The sequence below is a fragment of the Castor canadensis genome, chromosome 1 (genome assembly GCF_047511655.1).
Source record: "Castor canadensis chromosome 1, mCasCan1.hap1v2, whole genome shotgun sequence".
NCBI classification, from domain to species: Eukaryota; Metazoa; Chordata; class Mammalia; order Rodentia; family Castoridae; genus Castor; species Castor canadensis.
Genome location: NC_133386.1, coordinates 207,447,962 through 207,465,653, shown reverse-complemented (window position 1 = coordinate 207,465,653; position 17,692 = coordinate 207,447,962). Strand labels below are relative to the sequence as shown.

The 17,692-nt window shown below is 58.3% G+C and overlaps 1 protein-coding gene across 4 annotated transcripts in view; it reads left to right on the top strand.

Moving 5' to 3' along the window:
* Positions 1–17,124: 17,124 nt before the first annotated feature.
* The window catches only part of Kcnq1 (potassium voltage-gated channel subfamily Q member 1), a 328,142-nt gene continuing 327,574 nt past the window's right edge, over positions 17,125–17,692 (top strand). Inside the window, exon 1 of one of the 4 annotated variants that reach the window (XM_074051023.1) lies at positions 17,125–17,564. In XM_074051023.1, coding sequence (XP_073907124.1) covers positions 17,188–17,564 — 377 coding nt within the window. In that variant the 5' untranslated portion in view covers positions 17,125–17,187. The remainder of the gene's footprint in view (positions 17,565–17,692) is intronic. The other 3 variants (XM_074051015.1, XM_074051017.1, XM_020168788.2) reach the window with 3 other exon arrangements.

Here is a 17,692-nt window from a genome sequence, read left to right as displayed (position 1 = left end):
CTAAGCACTTACGTATTTGTTTAGAAATCAACCGTAGATCACAATTTCCCTACTAACCCTATCTTTCCTACGCTCCCCGCCACAGTGGCACCCAGTCCTCCCGCAAGGCCGCCCTCTGCTGGCAGTGAGGAGAATGGCCAGCAGAGGGACCCGGGCCTCCTGGAATTTTCAGACCTCCTTTGGCGTCTCCTCTAGAGCTGGTGGCCGGGGCGATTCTGCCCAGCTGTGCCCCTCCGCCACCCCTGCCCTCTATAGCCGGGTCTCGGTTCCCAGGCATGCTGGGGGCCTCTTGCCTGGAAGGCCCTTCCCCATCCTCCCTGCTCCCTCCCCGCTGCCCAGTGCCAGGTCCCCAGGTCCCCAGGTGGGTTCCCCGGGTGGTGGGAGCGGGCCTCACCCCCATAGCTAGTCCTCTGCTGTGAGATATGCTTCTCCAGGCTCAGTCGCAGCTCTGCCAGCCCGTCCTCCCTCCCAGGGGGGCCTGGCTCCACCAGGATGAAGTGGGAGAGATTGCAGTCCAAGGGGCAGAGGGGGCCCTGGCTCCCGCCATCGTCTGCAGGGTAGTGGACAGTGCTGTCCTCCTGTGCCACGTGGGGGAGGAGAGATAAGGCAGAGCCCTTAGGCTGGGCTAGGCCCCACCGTGGGATTCTGCCCAGCACCCAGGGACCCTGGGCACAGCTGCAGGGAGGCCTTAGTTTCCCCACCCCTCAGGCGGAGGGAGGCTGGGCCACGGGGGCCCGGCGGCCTCCCCAGACCGGTGGAGGCTATGGAAACTCCTCCTTCTAGACTCTTCTGGGCTGAAGTCCAGCCCTAACATCACCAGGGGCCGCCCAGGCCTCTATTCAGCTGTGCCTTAGGCAGACCCCAGCGTGGGGGACGTGAGGAGGACCAGAGAGTGGAAGCCCCAGGTCCAGGGTTGCACAGGGCCTGGGAGCAATGGCCGGGTCCTGAGGGTCCTGAGAGCCCAGCAGCCATGTGCCCTTCTTCCCAGAGTGATGCTGCCACCTGCTGGCATGGGCTGGACCCCGCAGCCCCCAGGCTGTCCCTCCCACTTCAGCCAAGTCCTGTCCTCCAGAGCTTCACCCCAGGTCACAATCCCTCAGGGACCGGCCCCCCCCAGTACTCCCTGAGTCCCTGAGGCTAGCAACTGCCTGTGCACTGTCCCCTTCCACTCTCCCAGGCCCACTGGACCCCAGTACAGCCAGCTGGGGTCACCTGAACGGTGTCCAGAAGTTGCCCGTGCAGGACGCGGCCCAGCGAGGCAATGCCGATGGCCACCACGCGGACCTTGGTGGATGTGCTGGCTAGTGAGTGGTCACGTACCGCCTGCCCGACATGCCGGGCCAGGCCCACGCGGAGGGCACTGGTCAGGATCCAGGCACCTACGGGAGTGGAGGGAGGTCTCCCTGTGCCATGTGGACGCTAGTGCTCCCCTGCTGGCCTGCCCAGGTCCAGTAGGCCGGCCCTGAGCACCGGCCCAACCCAGAGCCGGTGACCTGGGAATCAGGGTTCAGATTCTGGGGAGCACTTTGAGGTACCACTGGGGAAACTGAGGCCCAGGGAAGGGGGTGTGTGGTAGGGAGTAGGTTCACTGCTGGGCTCATGTTGGACGAAGCAGGTCACAGTTCTGCCTATTGCCTGTACTGGACCAGGATTCAAATTACAGATCCCAAAGTCCATGTCTGCCTGGGATGACCTTTCTCTCCTCCCTCCCTCCCTGCTTCCTTTTTCTTCAGTACTGGGAATTGAACCCAGGGCTTTGAGCATCTAAGCAAGTGCACTGCCACTTGAGCCATGTCCCCACCCAGCCCCTTTTTTTAACTTCGTTTTTGACATAGGGTCTCACTAACTTTGCCCCGTTGCCACCTCCCAAGCAGCTGGATTACAGGCATGCACCACCCTCATGGGCCTTCTTTCCTCATTGTAACTGTTTCTGCAGCAAAGGGTTTGGAAATTCCAAATACCCCCACTGGTTTCCTACGGGCAGAGCCAGTCTCCAACTAAAACACAGTAATTTTATTCTCCAATAGCCAGCTGGCCGGTTGTTTCGCAAGGGAGAGGGGCTGTGGAGCCCTTTCCCCAGAGACACCTGGGTGCATTGGCACAGGCGAGTGACAGTAATGGCTTCTCTCCGAGACCCATGGCCCTAGGAGCGCAGGGGGTAGTTCCAAGGGAGGATCAGGACCCCGCTGGCCCTCAGCCTTGTCTACACTGCATTCCTGTGAACTACTTCCTCCACCGTCCTGGGCACCACCAAGGTGGCCAGGCGTGGGAAATGTCAACAGCCGTGACAGGGAGTTCCACGCTCCAGCGTGGAGCTGGTGTGGGGTGGGCCGTGGCCCGGACAGTCTCACCTGTGCTCTGAGCCGCCTTTACCAGCCCCTTCCGCAGGACGTCCCTCAGCCAGGACTTCATGGCGAAAGGACGCTCCTCGCCCACTAGGGACACCACCAGGTTGGGGGTCGGCAGATGCCACTCGGTGAGCAGCAGGTCAAAGAGCACAGAGGGGGCCACACTGCTTGGCACCTTCACGAACTGTGGGACGGAGCCAGTGGGTTCAAGGCGTGGCATGCAGATGGGAGGGGACTGGGCCTGGGGAACTTGGGGTGCAGGGTGGGCCTGGGCCTCAGGGAACGTCTGGGGAATTCGGGAAGCTGAGGGGGACACTGGGCCCCAGGGTGGCTGGGACTGGGGGAGGAGGCTAGTCACTGTGGGAGGATGTACCAGCAGCACGAGGACAGAGGCCCCTAAGACCCTTCTGGGGCAGGAGGGGTCCTGCCTGGGCCTCAGTGCGATACCCACGTGCTCTGTTGTGAGTGCGTGGAGGGGCTGAGCCCCACACATACACCTTCCAGACCTCTCGGATGGACCTTGGGGGCTCCAATTATCCCCAGAGAGTAGGAGCAGCGGCCAGAGGCACTCCATACTCCAAAATTCGGCCTGTCTGGTGGGGGAGTTCTTTCAACTCCTGGGATCAGCCCCCTGGGAGTGAGTGAGCAGGGGGCATTGGCTTCAGAGGAGGAAGAAGGGCGTGGTAGGTGTCTCCTGGGCTGTGCTGCCCTACCTTGCCTCTCTTCTTCCCAGACTCTCCAAAGTCGACCTCACCCCGGCACAGGCCCTGCCCCCATCCATCTTCAGTGAATGGCGGGCTGCCAGGACAGGGGCCCTGGACGGTCTGCACGGCAGATTCTCTGTGCAACACAGCAACGCTGAGGACAGAGAGGCTACCCACCTCCCTTTGGTGGACTGTGGTGGACTTAGCAGGGGAACCCCCACCTCCACCACCACCACCATGCCTCAGAGGTGGAGACCAGTGTGGGCCATCTCTGCCCCAGCCCCAGCCGGCCCCCACTTGGCCCCCAGGATGGCCCCACCTCCCACTTCAAGGTGGCCTGGGTCAGGAGCTCTTTCCCCATGAGGATGAGGAGCATCTCACCATCTCCTGAGCTCTGGTCCCCATACTCACCGAACCCCAGGCATTAGGCTAGGCCACACCTGTCAGTGGTTCTCCAAAGGGTTGTCCTGGAAACCCCAAAAGGCTTCGTGAGAACTCCCCTTCCAGCCATGCAGCCCCCTACCCTGCCACCCTGGGCACCCTTAGGCAGGCAGATGCCCCAAGTCACGAGTGGAGGCCTGGAAGGATGGAGTGGAGCAGGGAAGGGGCTCCCAACGCATCCACGAGGGCCTGGGAGGCCCAGGAAGAGTAGGACTTGCCCAGGCTCACAGGCCTTGCTGGCAGAGCCAGGACCCCACCACGGTTCCTCCCACCGAGTTTCGGCCTCCCCAGGTGGAGGGAAGAGAGGCTGCGCTACACCACCCCTGCCTCGGCAGGGCCTCACGTCCTTTCCCAACTACCTGCGGAGGCCAAGCCCCTCAGCCCCACTCTTCATGGCAGGAACTGGAGGGGACTGGCCTGTGGGACATGGAGCCAGGTCCCCCAGAACCTCCTTGGCTGGCTGCCTAAAGTTTCTAGGCTACACTAGGCCTGGCCTGCATCTTGTCTTCCCAGAGCCTCCCTTCTGAAAACTCAGTGCAGGGGGTCCCCAGATCCTCCAACCCCATCCCAGAACCTGGTATCTGGCCAGGGTGTGAGAACACAAGCCACTGACCAAGGTTTCCCTGGCGTCCATCTCAGGTGGGGAATAGCCCTCAAGCTTCCCAGGCACCCTGTCCAAGCCAGGCTTCCCCATTGCTCTAGCTGCCCCAGGAGCTCTCCTGGTCACAGATGGCCCTCTTCGCCCCGCCCCCTCCCCCCCAGAGGTAGTGGGGATGGGATCCAAGGCCTCTCCCTTGCTAGGAAGGGAAAATTCTTTACCACTTGAGCCATGAGCTGGTTTGTATTTTGTTTTTGAGACAGGGTCTCCAATAACTTTGCCCAGGCTGGCCTCAAACTAAGATCCTCCTGCCTCCACCTCCTGAGTAGCTGAGATTACAGACGTCCACTACCATGCCTGGCTCATGGACAGCCCTCATGAAACCTGTATTTCTTAGAGAAGGCCACCTGTTCACACGGTGAGGGGGAAGGGGGCAGGGAGTGGACAGGGTGATGTCCTCCCCAGTGTGCCTCTGAGGCCAGCCCAGTTGCTGTGCCCCTCATAAAGAGCACATTCCTCCCCAAAATGCATCAGCACCCCAAGCCCTAGCTGTGTATATTTGGAGCTTTGGAAGTAAGCACCCTATAGATGTTGATGAGATACATCAAGGGAGGTCACACAGAGTTGGATGGCCCCTTCATCCCACAGCTGGAGTCACTTTGGAAAGGGGGAATTTGGAGGTAGTGTCTTGGAGGTGGAGGATGGGGTGCTGTGGCAATAAGCCAAGGGACACCTGGAGCCCCAGAAGCTGGAAGAGGCAGGAAGGACCCTCCTGGCACCTCCAGAGGGAACATGGCACTGGTCACACCCTGATGTGGGCTCTAGACTGTGAGAGCTGCCCAGTCTGTGGCCTTCTGTTAAAGCAGCCATGAAGACCACGCAGCCACCAGCCCAGAGGGTTCTGGCTTGGCTTCCAGCTGGCTGTGTGACGTGTGACGGCTGGCAGGTCTCCCCGTGTCTGCTGTGCCGTCAGACCCAGCCCCTCCCCCGGGGGATACAAATCGTCCCCACTTCCCAGCAGACTTAGCACCCACAGCCAGAAGAGGGGCAGGATTTGAATATGGCCTTGGCGGGTGGCAGAAACACTTGCCTGCTTTGAGCATGGGAAGCTGGGCCCGAGGGCAAGCCCTGGGGGAAAGGGGGAGGGTTGGCACACCAGTATATTTGTGTCCCATGGTTGTCATAACAAAGGACCGCAAACCAGGAGGGCTCCTGCAGTTGGACTGGACCCTACAGTTCTGGGGGCAGAAATCTAAAGTCTAGAAGCCAATAGGACCATGGCTGCATCTGTGTCCTTTGACCTCTTTCAGCTCCTGGGGTTATGGGCATCCCTTGTTTTGTGGCCGCATGGTCCTGATCCCTGCCTCTTTGGTCACAGGGCTGTCCCTCTGCGTATCTGCGTCTCCTCTTCCTGTAAGGCTGCCTATCACTGGCTCAGACCCCCATCTTCCCTTGATCACATCAGCAAAGACCCAATTTCCAGACAAGACTAGTCTGCAGTTTGGGATGGGCACTGTCCAGTTCTCAGTGCCCCCTCTATCAAGGTAGATTCATTCTGGGTCACATTTAGACATGTGCCCTATAGCAGCAGTGCACAGCTGGACCTGTGTCCCTGCCCAGGGTGGGGGACCTCAAACTGGGGAGGCCTTAACCCAGGCTCACCCTCAGCCTAAGGGGGCAGGGGTGGACAAGCAACTGGGATGTCCTTGCCAGCCTCTGAGGCTCAGGCCAGGGAGAAGGTCCCACTCTTCTCCCTTTTTAATCCAGAAATGGGGAACATGGTAGGCAGCCTCAGCTTGGGAGGGGCCCTATGCAGAACCCCCGGCCCCGGAATTCCTCTTCTCCAAGGCCCAGTTCTATCAATCAATACTCTGCTGCCTGTAGTTCAGCAGTGGCTCCCTTTACTCTCCCCACCATGGCAGGTGGGCACAGGCCACAGGGGCTCCCCGTGTTTCTCGTGGCCCAGACCACCTTTCCTTGCTGCAAGACATTTGAGGCGGGACTGAGCCCCTGGCAGCCTGCGGGAGGTAAGCGCAGTCCAGAGGATCAGCCTCACCTTCCCCACCAGGCTTACCATCCCAGGGACCGAGGGGCATTTGGGCAGGTGCCAAGCTCCAGGCAAATGGCGCCACCCTAAGGGAGAGTATGCAAACGGGCTGGGGATTTGCATGAACAGGTGGCCAGGTCTTCAATGTCCCTCCCTGCATGTTCCTGGAGAGGTGGGGGACCCATGGGCACTGTGTGTGGGGGGGTATCCAGTATGACCCCGGCCAGAGTCCCATCCCAGGGCAGACCCCTGGTCCTGTGCAGCCAAGATACTGGGGGTTCTTGCTGGAGGCAGGTGGCCACTGCTAGCCAGAGGCTGTCACAGAAACAGCCTGAACCAAATGTGGCCTCTTTGACATGGGAAGGGCCCAGTGTAGGACAGAACAAGGCCACCAGGCCCTGGTTCCCCACCCGGTTTGTTCTCCAGACTCCCTGGGCCGGCTCACCCTTAAGATGTGGGGAGATTGGTGGTAGTAAGAAGGGGCCAGAAAGGTCCCTGCTTGTGGCAGTCACAAAGTGGGCCACAGCGTGTGGACGTGAGCACAACTGGGATGGGGGGGTGGCCCCAGTCTCCCTCTCACTACCCCTCTCCTGGCCGCTGAGTCTCTCCTGCATTCTCTGGCTGCTGGGCAAATCTGTGAGCCTGAGGCTCCAAGCAGTGATTGCCTCTCACCCAGACCCCCCCCTACCTGGCACCCCTTCCTTGGGAGGGTCTCTCCCTGATAGAGTGAGGAAACCGAGGCATAAGGCAGGGATGCAGCCAAAGCCAAACAGTCTTGAGCCTGGCTCTGCTCCCGTCCAGCTGTCCCGCCCGCCTTGGGGAGAAGGTGGGTGCTTTTCCTGCTCCCCATCTGGGAGGCAGAGGCACGGGACACCTACCTGCCTGCTGTCTCCTCGGTGCGTGACGTGTGGCTGCTGGGTGCAGAGTGGTGGAGCTGCCTGCTCCTTGCTGCCCTCCTCCTCCCTGCCGCATCTGGCGCCTAGGCAGTCAATGATGTCCCAGGAAGCTGGGCGTGAGCAGGTTATCACCTGGCCACAAAGGACCTGGCCTGATTGGCCCCTGGGGCCCTGAGGGTTCAGTCTGGCTGGGAGGCAGCACCCATCACTCAGAGGTGATCCTGTGCGGAAGTGGCTGCCAGGCCACCTAGGTGGCCACCCTTCCCTCTGCGGGCTTTGCCCAGCAGGGGGCCAGGGACCTGGACCAATTCCAGTGGTGTCACTCTGATTCCAGGTTAGATGAGTTCCTGCCTCAGTTCCCACTGAGCCTCAGTTTCCCCAGCAAATGGGAATGGGAGCCGCCCAATAGCACGTGACCCATGCCGGGGGTCCTGGATAGCTGTCCCAAGGAAGATGGACAGGCAGAGGGGACTGCCCTGCAGCTCCGTCATGTGTCACTATGTGGAAAAACCAAATAGTGATGGCGAGCCTTGTGTGACATTCAACTGCTGGCCAGGTGGTCAGTGACATGGGTGCTATTGAGGATTGTCCTCACTTCCAGGTGTGGGACAGGTGCCTGGGTGCTTGAGGGGCAGCTCATGACTTCTGCAGCCCGCAGTCCTGGGCTGGACTCCTGCTTCCTCCTCAGGCTCCTTCACCACTCTGGGTCTCAGTTTCTCCATGTGTAAAATCAGGATGACTTCAGAGCCTACCTTCTCAGAGGTCACCTGTAACACGAGGAGAGGAGCCTGTACTTCTGTGTGCCTGCCCCTACCCCCCCCCCAGGGACCCCAGGATCTCTGCACAGACACCCTCCTACCGGATGGAGGCTGGTAGCCAGGATCGCTGCTGGCCACCAGAGGGCGCTCCAGGACCAGCCAGAGGCACAGCCCAGGGCGGAAGCCGGCCAGCTTTGCCCTGGGCAGGAACCCTGAGGCCATGCAGCAGGCGCCTGTAGGGTGGGCCTGGTACATTCGCTGATCCCCAGCATGGCCACACCTGACCCCTGAGAGGGGTGGTTGGGGTCAGAGGCCCAGAGCTAGCACCACAATCATGGGGTTCCAGGGTGGGGACCCCGTGAGCCTTTGGGAACAAAGGCCCTGAGGGTCCAGTTCAAAGAGGAAGGCCCATCCTGGGGGCTCTGGGCAAAGCTGGGGGTCCACTAGGCCCTGGAGGTCCAGCCTGAGCTCATACCGAGGCAGCAGCTTGGAGAGAGAGGGTTCTCTCCAGACTCTCCGAGCCCGTGGTGGTGGGAGACAGCTCTTCCCCAGCCCTTCCTCTGTTCCAGTCCTGCCTCTTCACCTCTGAAAGGCCACCTCTGTTTTCTGGACACCTGAGGGGTGGCAGCAGTCACTCCCTAACCACCCCCAGTCCAATAGCAGGTCATGCTTGTCCATGCTTACAGTCCTCCGTGGCTCCCTATTACCCTGACAATAAAACCTAAAGAGGCCTGGGTGCCTTTGTTTCTACTGCCCTACCAGGAGTTCTCTTCTCTGGAGCTACTTCCGCCAGCTCCTCCTTGCTGCCCGGGTCTCAGTAACCATGTCCTTCCTCAGAGAAGCCCCTCAATCGGGGTCACACCAGCTCAGGACACCTTCCTCTGCAGCTCTCTTCCCAGGTGCCCTGGGGTCATGTTTCTGTAAAGACCTTTCATTTCCTCATTTGTTGTCCACATCTGCTTCTTGCACAAGCCTGCTGGGCACTGGGCGTTCACTACTTACTTCCCCTACCTCACCCCCCGGGCTCAGAACACACTGGCACCATGCATGCTCAAACACGCTTGAGCGAAGGAGTGGATGGGCAAGTCTGTGAGCACTGTCTGGTGTGACAGGGCCCAGGGAGCCAGAGGATGAGGAAGTGGCCTCTGGACAGCTCCAGCACGTGGACAGAACAGAACAGATATCGGGCAGGGCTCGGCTGACTGCCTGCCTATGGCCCCTGCCACAAGGGGCAGGAGGTGCTAAGATGCCATCAGGAAGGATATCCAAGCTGGCATCAAGAGCAGCTGCTGCTTCTGCTGCCTGCAGTGGCTTGGATGTCACTGTCTCTGTCCTCTTTGCTACAACTGGCCTGGCAGGTACCACGTGGGCACTTCCTTATGGGTGAGGCCATGCTCCAGAGAGTAAGGCTCAATAGAGCCTGGCCCCACTGGGCCTCTGTCACTGGCAGAGATCTTTCTCCAGGCCACCTACTGTCCCCCACTGATTATAGCTCCATCTGTCTCCTGCCACACCCCGCCATGGGAGGCCCGGCCCACACAGTCAAAAATCAACCCTTGTCCAGGAGGCCCAGAGTCCCTCAGGTAGCCTGAGCCATCCCTGATGGGGCCAGAAGTCTGCACTGGCTGGCTGGCCCCTCCTTGGTGTGGGGCTGTGGGCAGTGTGTAAAGAAAGGCTTCAATTCCCCATCCACTTCTCCTTCTTATGGAAGAGAAGTCACCTCCTAGCGCATTGACCAGTGCCTGCCTCAGGACCCCACAGAGCACACAGGTGGGAGGGAGGGAAGTGGCTTGTGTCACACAGCGACTGCCTAGAGGGGACATCACATTTGACCACCTTTGATTAGAGGGTGACAAGGCCACAGGCAAGCTGTGTAGGTTGGAGCCACCGTCCAAGGCCTCTGGAGCAACCCTGAGCACCCAAGCAGTGGAGGTCCGTAGCCTGGGAGAATCAGTGGAGCCACACGTCTGTTTCTCACCCCATGGACACCGCCCAGACTCAAGTCCTCCGGCTGTCCCCCAAGAAGCAGAAATGACCTGCTCTTCTGTCCCAGGACTCCTTGCAGCCTGACCCCTTGGGTGCTCAGGGGACCCAGAGCCCCTCCTTCCCACAGAAGTACCATTGCTCTATAGTCACGCTGGGGGTCCTTGCTCCTCGTGGCCACAGCCAGGCTCTCCCTGGAGGGACCATCAGGTTCTTCTCAGAACAGAATCTGTGTTCAGCACATTGGACTCTTGTGTCCTGGGGGTGCTTAAGCAGGGAGGCCTCAGGCCTGACCCTTGTTCAGTGGTCTCTGACCCACTGGCCACACAGACACCAACCACACAGACCTGCTATGGTCACCCCATTCCTGTGGCTGTCCTTACAGTGTCATCTCCATCACCCATCCATCAGCCCTGGAGGGGCAACCTTGTCTCCATCCCACAGGTGGTACAGAGACCAGAGAGGTCAAGAGACTAGCCCAGGGCTCAGGCCAGGACTCAGGACCCTCCCCATCCTCCCACCATTTGTTCCTGAGCTCTGAGCTCCAGGAAGGACCTGCCCAGTGCACTCCCACGGAGGGTACTTGGCAGAACTGCAAATAAAAGGTTCCTCTCGGCAGCATGCTGGGGCAACCCAGCCAACGCCAGACATTGGCAAGCTCTGGCTATGGAGGAGTGGGCTCCACGCACACGTCTGTGCACAGTTTACCCATGCTGCTGTGTGCACGTGCACCTGCACACATCTGTGCCGGGGCTGCAGCATGACCTTCTGTGATCCAGGACTCCAGGTTCTGTTGGAAAACAGGGACAGTGATACTGTGCATCTAGAGGGGGCTTATGGGGACCTGCCAAGGTGAACATGTCTAGGACAGCACCCAGGCATCCTGAGGGCTGATGGTACCCAGGGCACCAAGTAGGTCCTGGCGAGCATGGAGAGCAGGGCCTATGTGTGTGGACATACAATACAAGTCTGCCCGTGGGTGCACTTTGAGCGTGTGGCTATTTGCACACGCACTGTTTCTGTGCATGCATTCTCGGTGTGTCTGTGCAAGTGTGTGTGTGTAGGCATGGTATGGACTGCACCCAGCATGTGTGTGTCTGTGACATGCACGGCAGGACGAGGCTGGCCTTGGCAGTAGGAACTCCAGGGCAGGAGGGTCACAGCCAGCCAGTCTGGGGCGAACAGCAGTGTGAAGAGCCCTGAAGTCACAGGCCTCTGATCCACTCCTCTCTGCTCAGGCCCCCAACCCTCTTTGCCCAACTATCTGGTCACAGTGGACTCAGTCATGCAACACAGATTCACTGAACAACTTCTCTGTGCCAGGCACTGTGCTGGGTGTCCAGAGAGATAGACAGCAAGGAAATAAGTAAACAATTCAAATGGCTATGGAGAAAAATGAAGCAGGGGAGAAGCAGAGTTTGGAGATTTTAATGAGCTGGTCAAGACAAACCTCAAGAAGGTATGATTTCTACAGATGACCAAAGAAGGGCGGTCCATCTGCCAGTCAGTCCATCTGCCAGGCACTCACTCGGCCATTTGCCCACACATCCAAGACCAGACATTTACTTACCCACTACTGCCCATCCGTCCATCATTCACCATCTACCCATCCCACATTCACCAACTCTCACTCTCCATATCCACTCACCGCAGAGCCATCTTTCCCTGCACTGTTTATCTACTCGCAACCCATCCACCCACCTACCCATCCACATATACATTTACTCACTCATCATCACCATCCATCTCTCACGCATCTATCCACCATCCATTCAGCAGGTACCTAATAAATACCATAGGCAGTTGAGTCATCCCGCCTCCTCCTCCTCTGTTCATTGCTTGAGTGCTGGTGGCTCCATCCCTGCCACCTGCCCCCTTGCCAGCCCTTGGGCCAACCTGCTAGCCTGCTTCCTCAAGTCTGCTCCTGGATTTGTGGCTCTGGCCCTGGGCTGGGCTGTAGGGGTTTCACAAGGCAAGTCCTGACAGTCATGGTACGAGAATGCCATCACCAGCAAAGAGGACAAGGGCACTGGCCAGGAACTGCCCACATGGCACCAAAGGACAAGACACATTCCCCAGGTCTCTCATGCTCTGGTCTGAGTGGCCAGGGACACCCACACATCTAGAGCAATAAAAGATTTGATGACTAGATCTCAGGACAGGTGTCCGGGGACCGCCGCCCAGGGAAGGCTCTCTGAGGGCACTCAGCATGGTCCAGATGGATGACTGGGGAGTTAGAAGGACAGATGCCTCCCTGTGCTTCTCAAGCTGATGTCTCTCTGAGGGTCCTCCTGGCCGGTGACTGTTTCTATGGCTATGACATCCCAACAGTAGGGCTGAAGCCACTGTCTCATGCTTGCACTCCACTGGTAGTTCCCGGAGCACCCTCTCCTTCCCATACCCCAACTACTCTCTGTGCATGTACCGCCCCCCCCGCCACCTGAGTAGTGCCCTGGGCTCTGTAAACAGTCCCCCTGCAGACCCCGAGGGTCCCCAAGTTTAGGAGCTACCGCAGGACGGAGGGGAGGCTGGGACCTCCCCAGAGTCCTTCAGCTCTGATCCACTTTGTCCTTCCATTCACACTGTGTGTGACATTGATGCTGGGCACCCACTGTACCCAGCACAGTAGGCAATGGCCAGTGGGTGACCTAAACACAGGTCACAGAGAAAGGCACCCCCATGAGAAGGTCCTTCCACACACAAGAAGCTGGGCAGTTTCCTCGCTTGTGAGGTCAAGACGTTCCTTCTGCCTCACAGGCCTTAGTGAGGAGGGGCCCAGGTCACCAGACACAAAGTGAGGGTGGGAGGGCAGGACGGCAGAGGTCAGCGTGCTGTCATTGCACCCACCCCAAGTTGGGAACCAGCCCAGAAGACTTAGGGCTCTGTGTGCAAGCGTGTGCCGTGTGCATGGCCGGTGTGCTCATGCACACAAGCCCTTTGGTGACCACAAAGGGCCTGGGGACTCTCCCGTCCCTGCTCTTAAGAAAGGCAGTGTGAGGACAGGGCACTGGGGCAGGCTGGGAGTGGCAGCCCACAAGAGAGATCAGCCAGCACAGTGGGGAGGTGGAGAACTGCCCTGTGGGGCCAAAGCTACACCCTAACTATCAGGTCTTCATGGCTCCCTGGTGGCTTGGCCCTCCCTGCAAATTTGTACCCTACACTCCCCACAACGCCCAGGTAGGGACGCTAAGCCCCATGGTATCATCTGACTCTCCGCATTGACCTTGTGCTCTGTTCTCCGGAAGCTTCTGGTACCTCTCAGAACACAGATTACACTACCAAAAGACTTCTGTTCATTGCTCTAGGGCCAACACCAGTTCTCCAAATTGTAGGGCTATGGGCCCTTGCTTTGTGCTTTTGGGGGGGGTGCTCCAGCAAGCACCCACAAGTCCCCCTCCAGTGGCCTCCCACCACCAGTCGCTGAACTTGCCCCTCCCTCCAAGTGGGTGTGTTGGAAAGCGGTCCCAAGAGTCCAAAGAGCTTAGCCCTCCCCAGCCCCAGGCCTTACCCTGCCCAGTGTATAAAGCAGTGCCTGGCACATAGTGGAGGCTCAATTAGGATTTGAAGACCAAACGGATGAATGAACAAACAAATGAACGAATGAATGAATGAATGAATGAAGTCGAGCCAAAGGAGGAGATGCGGCCAGGAAGCCTTTGTGTGCTTAGCCCCAGTGGCCCACCCTTGGATGGAAGACATTGGGCCTCACAACAGACACACCATTGCCTTTACCTGCCTCAGTTTCCCCTTTCATTATGATGACCTCAGAGGCTCTTCCCATGGTGGGCCACTGACCCCACCAAAGGACATGGGGTGAGCTTAGTGAGCTGAGGGATGCTGGCAAAGAGCTCCTGGAAAGGTGACATGTGGGAGGTCGGGCACCACGTTTCCAGAACGCTCCAAGGTTCTGAGGCAGCCTGCAGGCCTGAGAGACAGTGAGAGGGTGCTCACTTGGAAGGTGTATGGACCTCTGCATCCAGGACAGCCAGTGGGACATGTGTACACAGAATGACTGTAGGGTGGGGAGAATTGCAGGGAGGGGGGATTCCTCAGTGGAGCATGGACAGCTGGCAGTGGGACCCTAGGTGCTGCTCCCATGCCCAGAGCTCCAAACCTTCATGCCCCATGTAGGGTCAGCTACTTGCTCTCCACTATCAGGAATTTTTCTCCTGATGGGCCCCCAGTGGGGAGCACTCTTACCCACTTGCCAGAGTGACTGAGGACTGGGCCAGACTCTGCTGCCCACCAATAGGGTCAGTCTCACTTGTAGTTTCTGTTCTGCTGGCCACTGACCCTCTCTTTCTCACTCTCAAGGGCAGTGTCCAGCCCAGTGCCTCACCTGTGCATGGGGCTTCCCTCCTTTTCAGTCCACTCCGACCCCTGTTCCCCATCCCCAACCCCTTGGAGATGGCAAGGAGCTCATGGCAGTCTATGTTCAGCCTCCCGCCTGCCTCAGTGTCGCCCAGAGCAGAGTCCTGCACAGCTTAGGGCAGGCCTCCTCAAGAGCCCTCACTCCCTCCCCCAGCTGCCCCAGGGGCCCCCAAGAGCCTCCCAGTGCATGGGCAGCTATGAGAACAATTTTTAAAATATGGAACCATACCCAGAAGTTAAGGGCATGGCACAATGAACACATTTACCACCTGGCTCCAACAATCCCCCATTCACAGGCAGTTTTGGTTAATCTCCAGCTGACTCCCTACCGAGCTCCCTGCCCATTATTCCAAAGCAATTCCCCCATGTGCGCCTCTAGCAGGCATGGCCTCTTTTCACTCTGGAGTTCCTATAGGGAAGGCGGGTCACACTTGACCCTACCCCTCGCCACGCTTTCAGACCATGAGCCAAGCCACTAACCAAGGGCGGTGAGGACTGTTCAGTCTTAAGAACAAGTGAGTTTTAAAGATATTTGACATGTCCGAATCCATAATTCATTCTGATGTTAAATGGTCCTGCTGTTAGTCAGTCCTTTCTAAAACTTCCCCGTGGAGAGAGTTATGAAATAATTTCAAGACAAAAGTTAGCATAAACTTGCCCAGTTTGAACTTCTTTGAGCTTTTATCTGTCTTTTAGCTTTCCTCTTGGAAATTCTGGTTCCTAAGGAACTTTACACGATTATTTGATATGAAAATAAATATGCATTTCTATATCAAGCAATAGAAATATATTTAAATTATATATAAACTAGATATTTTTATATCAAATAATCATATGGATGTATGATGTATTATATGTGCATTTTATTTAGCAAACATTCATTACATACATGGTTTCAGAATGACAAGACAGCCTTCTATGTTTGTAGTTCTGAACCTCCAAATTCAACCAACCCCAGATGGAAAATATTTGAAAAACACATTGTATCTGCACTGGACATGTATAGACTTTTTCTTGTCATTATTCCCTGAACAATACAGTATAGCAAGGAAGTTACATTGTGTTAGGTACCAAAAGTCACCCAGAGGCGGTTCTACCCATGCAGGAGGAGGTGCCCAGGTTCTGTGGAAACACTACCCTGCTTTATACAGGGGATTTGAGCATGCAAGTCTTTTGGTATGGGGGAGTCTTGGATTCCAAGGGATGACTGTGCCACTATTGTTACTGACAGTGTGGTTCTTTGGGTTCCTTTTGTCTGAGTATTAATGACAAGATTGTTCACAACACTGCACCGTGTGACTGCACCGTCGTGTAATCCAGCCACTTGAAGCTCACTGTGGTTGTTTCACGCCCTTTGATAATCACAGGAGTAGAGCTGCAATGCATATGGCCTTGTGTGTATTTTTTTCTATTTCTCTTACGTATTCTTGAGTTAGTTCCTGGCAGTGGGATTTCCGGTCAAAGGGTACATGGACTTTTGCTAATATTGCCAGAATTCTCTTCCCAAGGATGATGAGGAGAGCACCTGCTGCCCTGGCCTCTCCCATGGATTGTGCCGTCAAACGTCTGGATTTTTGCCCATCAGATAGGCAAGCAATGGTATCAAAGTGTACTTTTAATTTGCATTTGTCTTGTTATGAGCGAGGCTGGGCATTTTTTTCACAGGTGCAAAGGCCACAAACCTCTTTCCCGTGCCCTGTTCCTGCTACTTCCTTACAGGATTGTCTGTCACTTTCTTCTCAGCTTTAGATTTTTTTTTTTTTTTTTATCAATGAAGCTAATCCTTTGCCTGTGGTGGAAACTGCAAATCCTTTTCTGTTTGTCACTTTTATCTCTCCCACTTTGCCGATAGCAGTTTTCTGGTTTCTTTTTCTTTTATCTATTGCTTCTGGATTTCTAGACACAGTTGGAAATGGCTTCCCTATTCAGAGTTTAATCTGCCTGGCTTCGTGTTAACATTTACACCAAGGCGTCAGGTCCATTGTGAGCCGAGGTTAGCCACCTTCTTTCCACGTGACTATCATCACTTAATAAAAGCTCATCTTCCTTCTGCTGCTGCAGAGGTGCAGGCTAGTCACTCCTGGGGAGAGGGTAGGCAGGGTCCCTAGAGGTGGATCTTATCTGTTTGCTGCCCCCCACCTGCAAATCTTCAGATTCCATCACTCATCCCTACACAAGTCCCCACTCAGGGAACCCACGGGGCACAAGTCAGTCCACGCGGGAGGGCACAGGGGACAAGGCGCTCATTCTCCGTGTCCTCCCGGAGGTGATGCAAACGTTTCTCCCTTCACCTGCCCAGCAGTCAAACCGGTGGCCCAGCCCCCGCAGGTTTCCACCGGGCTGTCCCTGACCATCAGTGAATGTACCGTTCTCACCTCCTCAGTCCCACGGCCATGGCGGGCAGCGACTTCAGCGCGTTCTCCATCCACGGTGTGTGCGTCTGGGCACCAGGACGCGCTCAGAGTGTTCGCGGGACCAACGCATCCTCACCTCGGCGCTGAGGACCATCCACGCGTGCCTCAGGGCACCCCTCTTTCCACCTTGCCTCCCACTCCCTCTCCAGAGCGGCTCAGGGAACCGAGAGTGGGTGACGGTGCCCTACCCCGCCCAGGCCCCTCGGTGGTGGCCCCTGTCAGCCCCTGGCCTTCCTCGGGAGCTCGACTGGAGGACCCCTGGAGCCAAGCAGAGCAGGTGAGCTTCAGGCGTGGGGACCAGCACGTGGGCGCGAAGCCGGTGGAGCAGGTGAGCGCCGGAGGCAGAGGGGCGAACAGCTGGGCGCGGCGGGGCAGGGCGAGCAAGGCCCGCAGGTGGGCTCAGGCTGTGCGCCGGAGCGCGCCGGGCGATCGGGGGCGGGGCGTCCGGTCGGGGCGGGGCCTGGTGTCCCCGGGGGCCCGGCCCCCGCCCCCTCCCGGCCCCGCCCCCTCCCCCGGGAGGGGCAAGCAGCCCTGGCCGCCCGCACAGTGCCCCGGCGCCCGCCTTGGCTGCAGCTCCCGGTGCCAGCGCCTGCCCGCCCCCCCCCACCCCCGGGGCTCTGCCTCGCCATGGCCGCGGCCTCCTCCCCGCCCAAGGCTGAGAGGAAGCGCGCGGGCTGGGGCCGCCTGCTGGGCGCCCGGCGGGGCAGCGCGGGCCTGGCCAAGAAGTGCCCCTTCTCGTTGGAGCTGGCCGAGGGCGGCCCGGCGGGCGGCACGCTTTACGCGCCCATCGCGCCGCCCGGCACCCTGGGGTCCCCGCCACCGGTGCCCCCCGCCGCGCCCCCCGCCGCCGACCTCTGCCCGCGGCCGCCTGTGAGCCTCGACCCGCGCGTCTCCATCTACAGCGCGCGCCGCCCGCTGCTGGCGCGCACCCACATCCAGGGCCGCGTCTACAACTTCCTCGAGCGCCCCACCGGCTGGAAGTGCTTCGTCTACCACTTCGCCGTGTGAGTATGGCCCGCCAGGGCGCCTTCTGTGCGCGGCTGGTGCGCGAGAACGCGAGGTCCCTGTGCCACCTGCTGCTGCCCCGGAATCCCCCTCCCTTTCCCCCAAGCTGGAGCCAACGGGAGGCAAG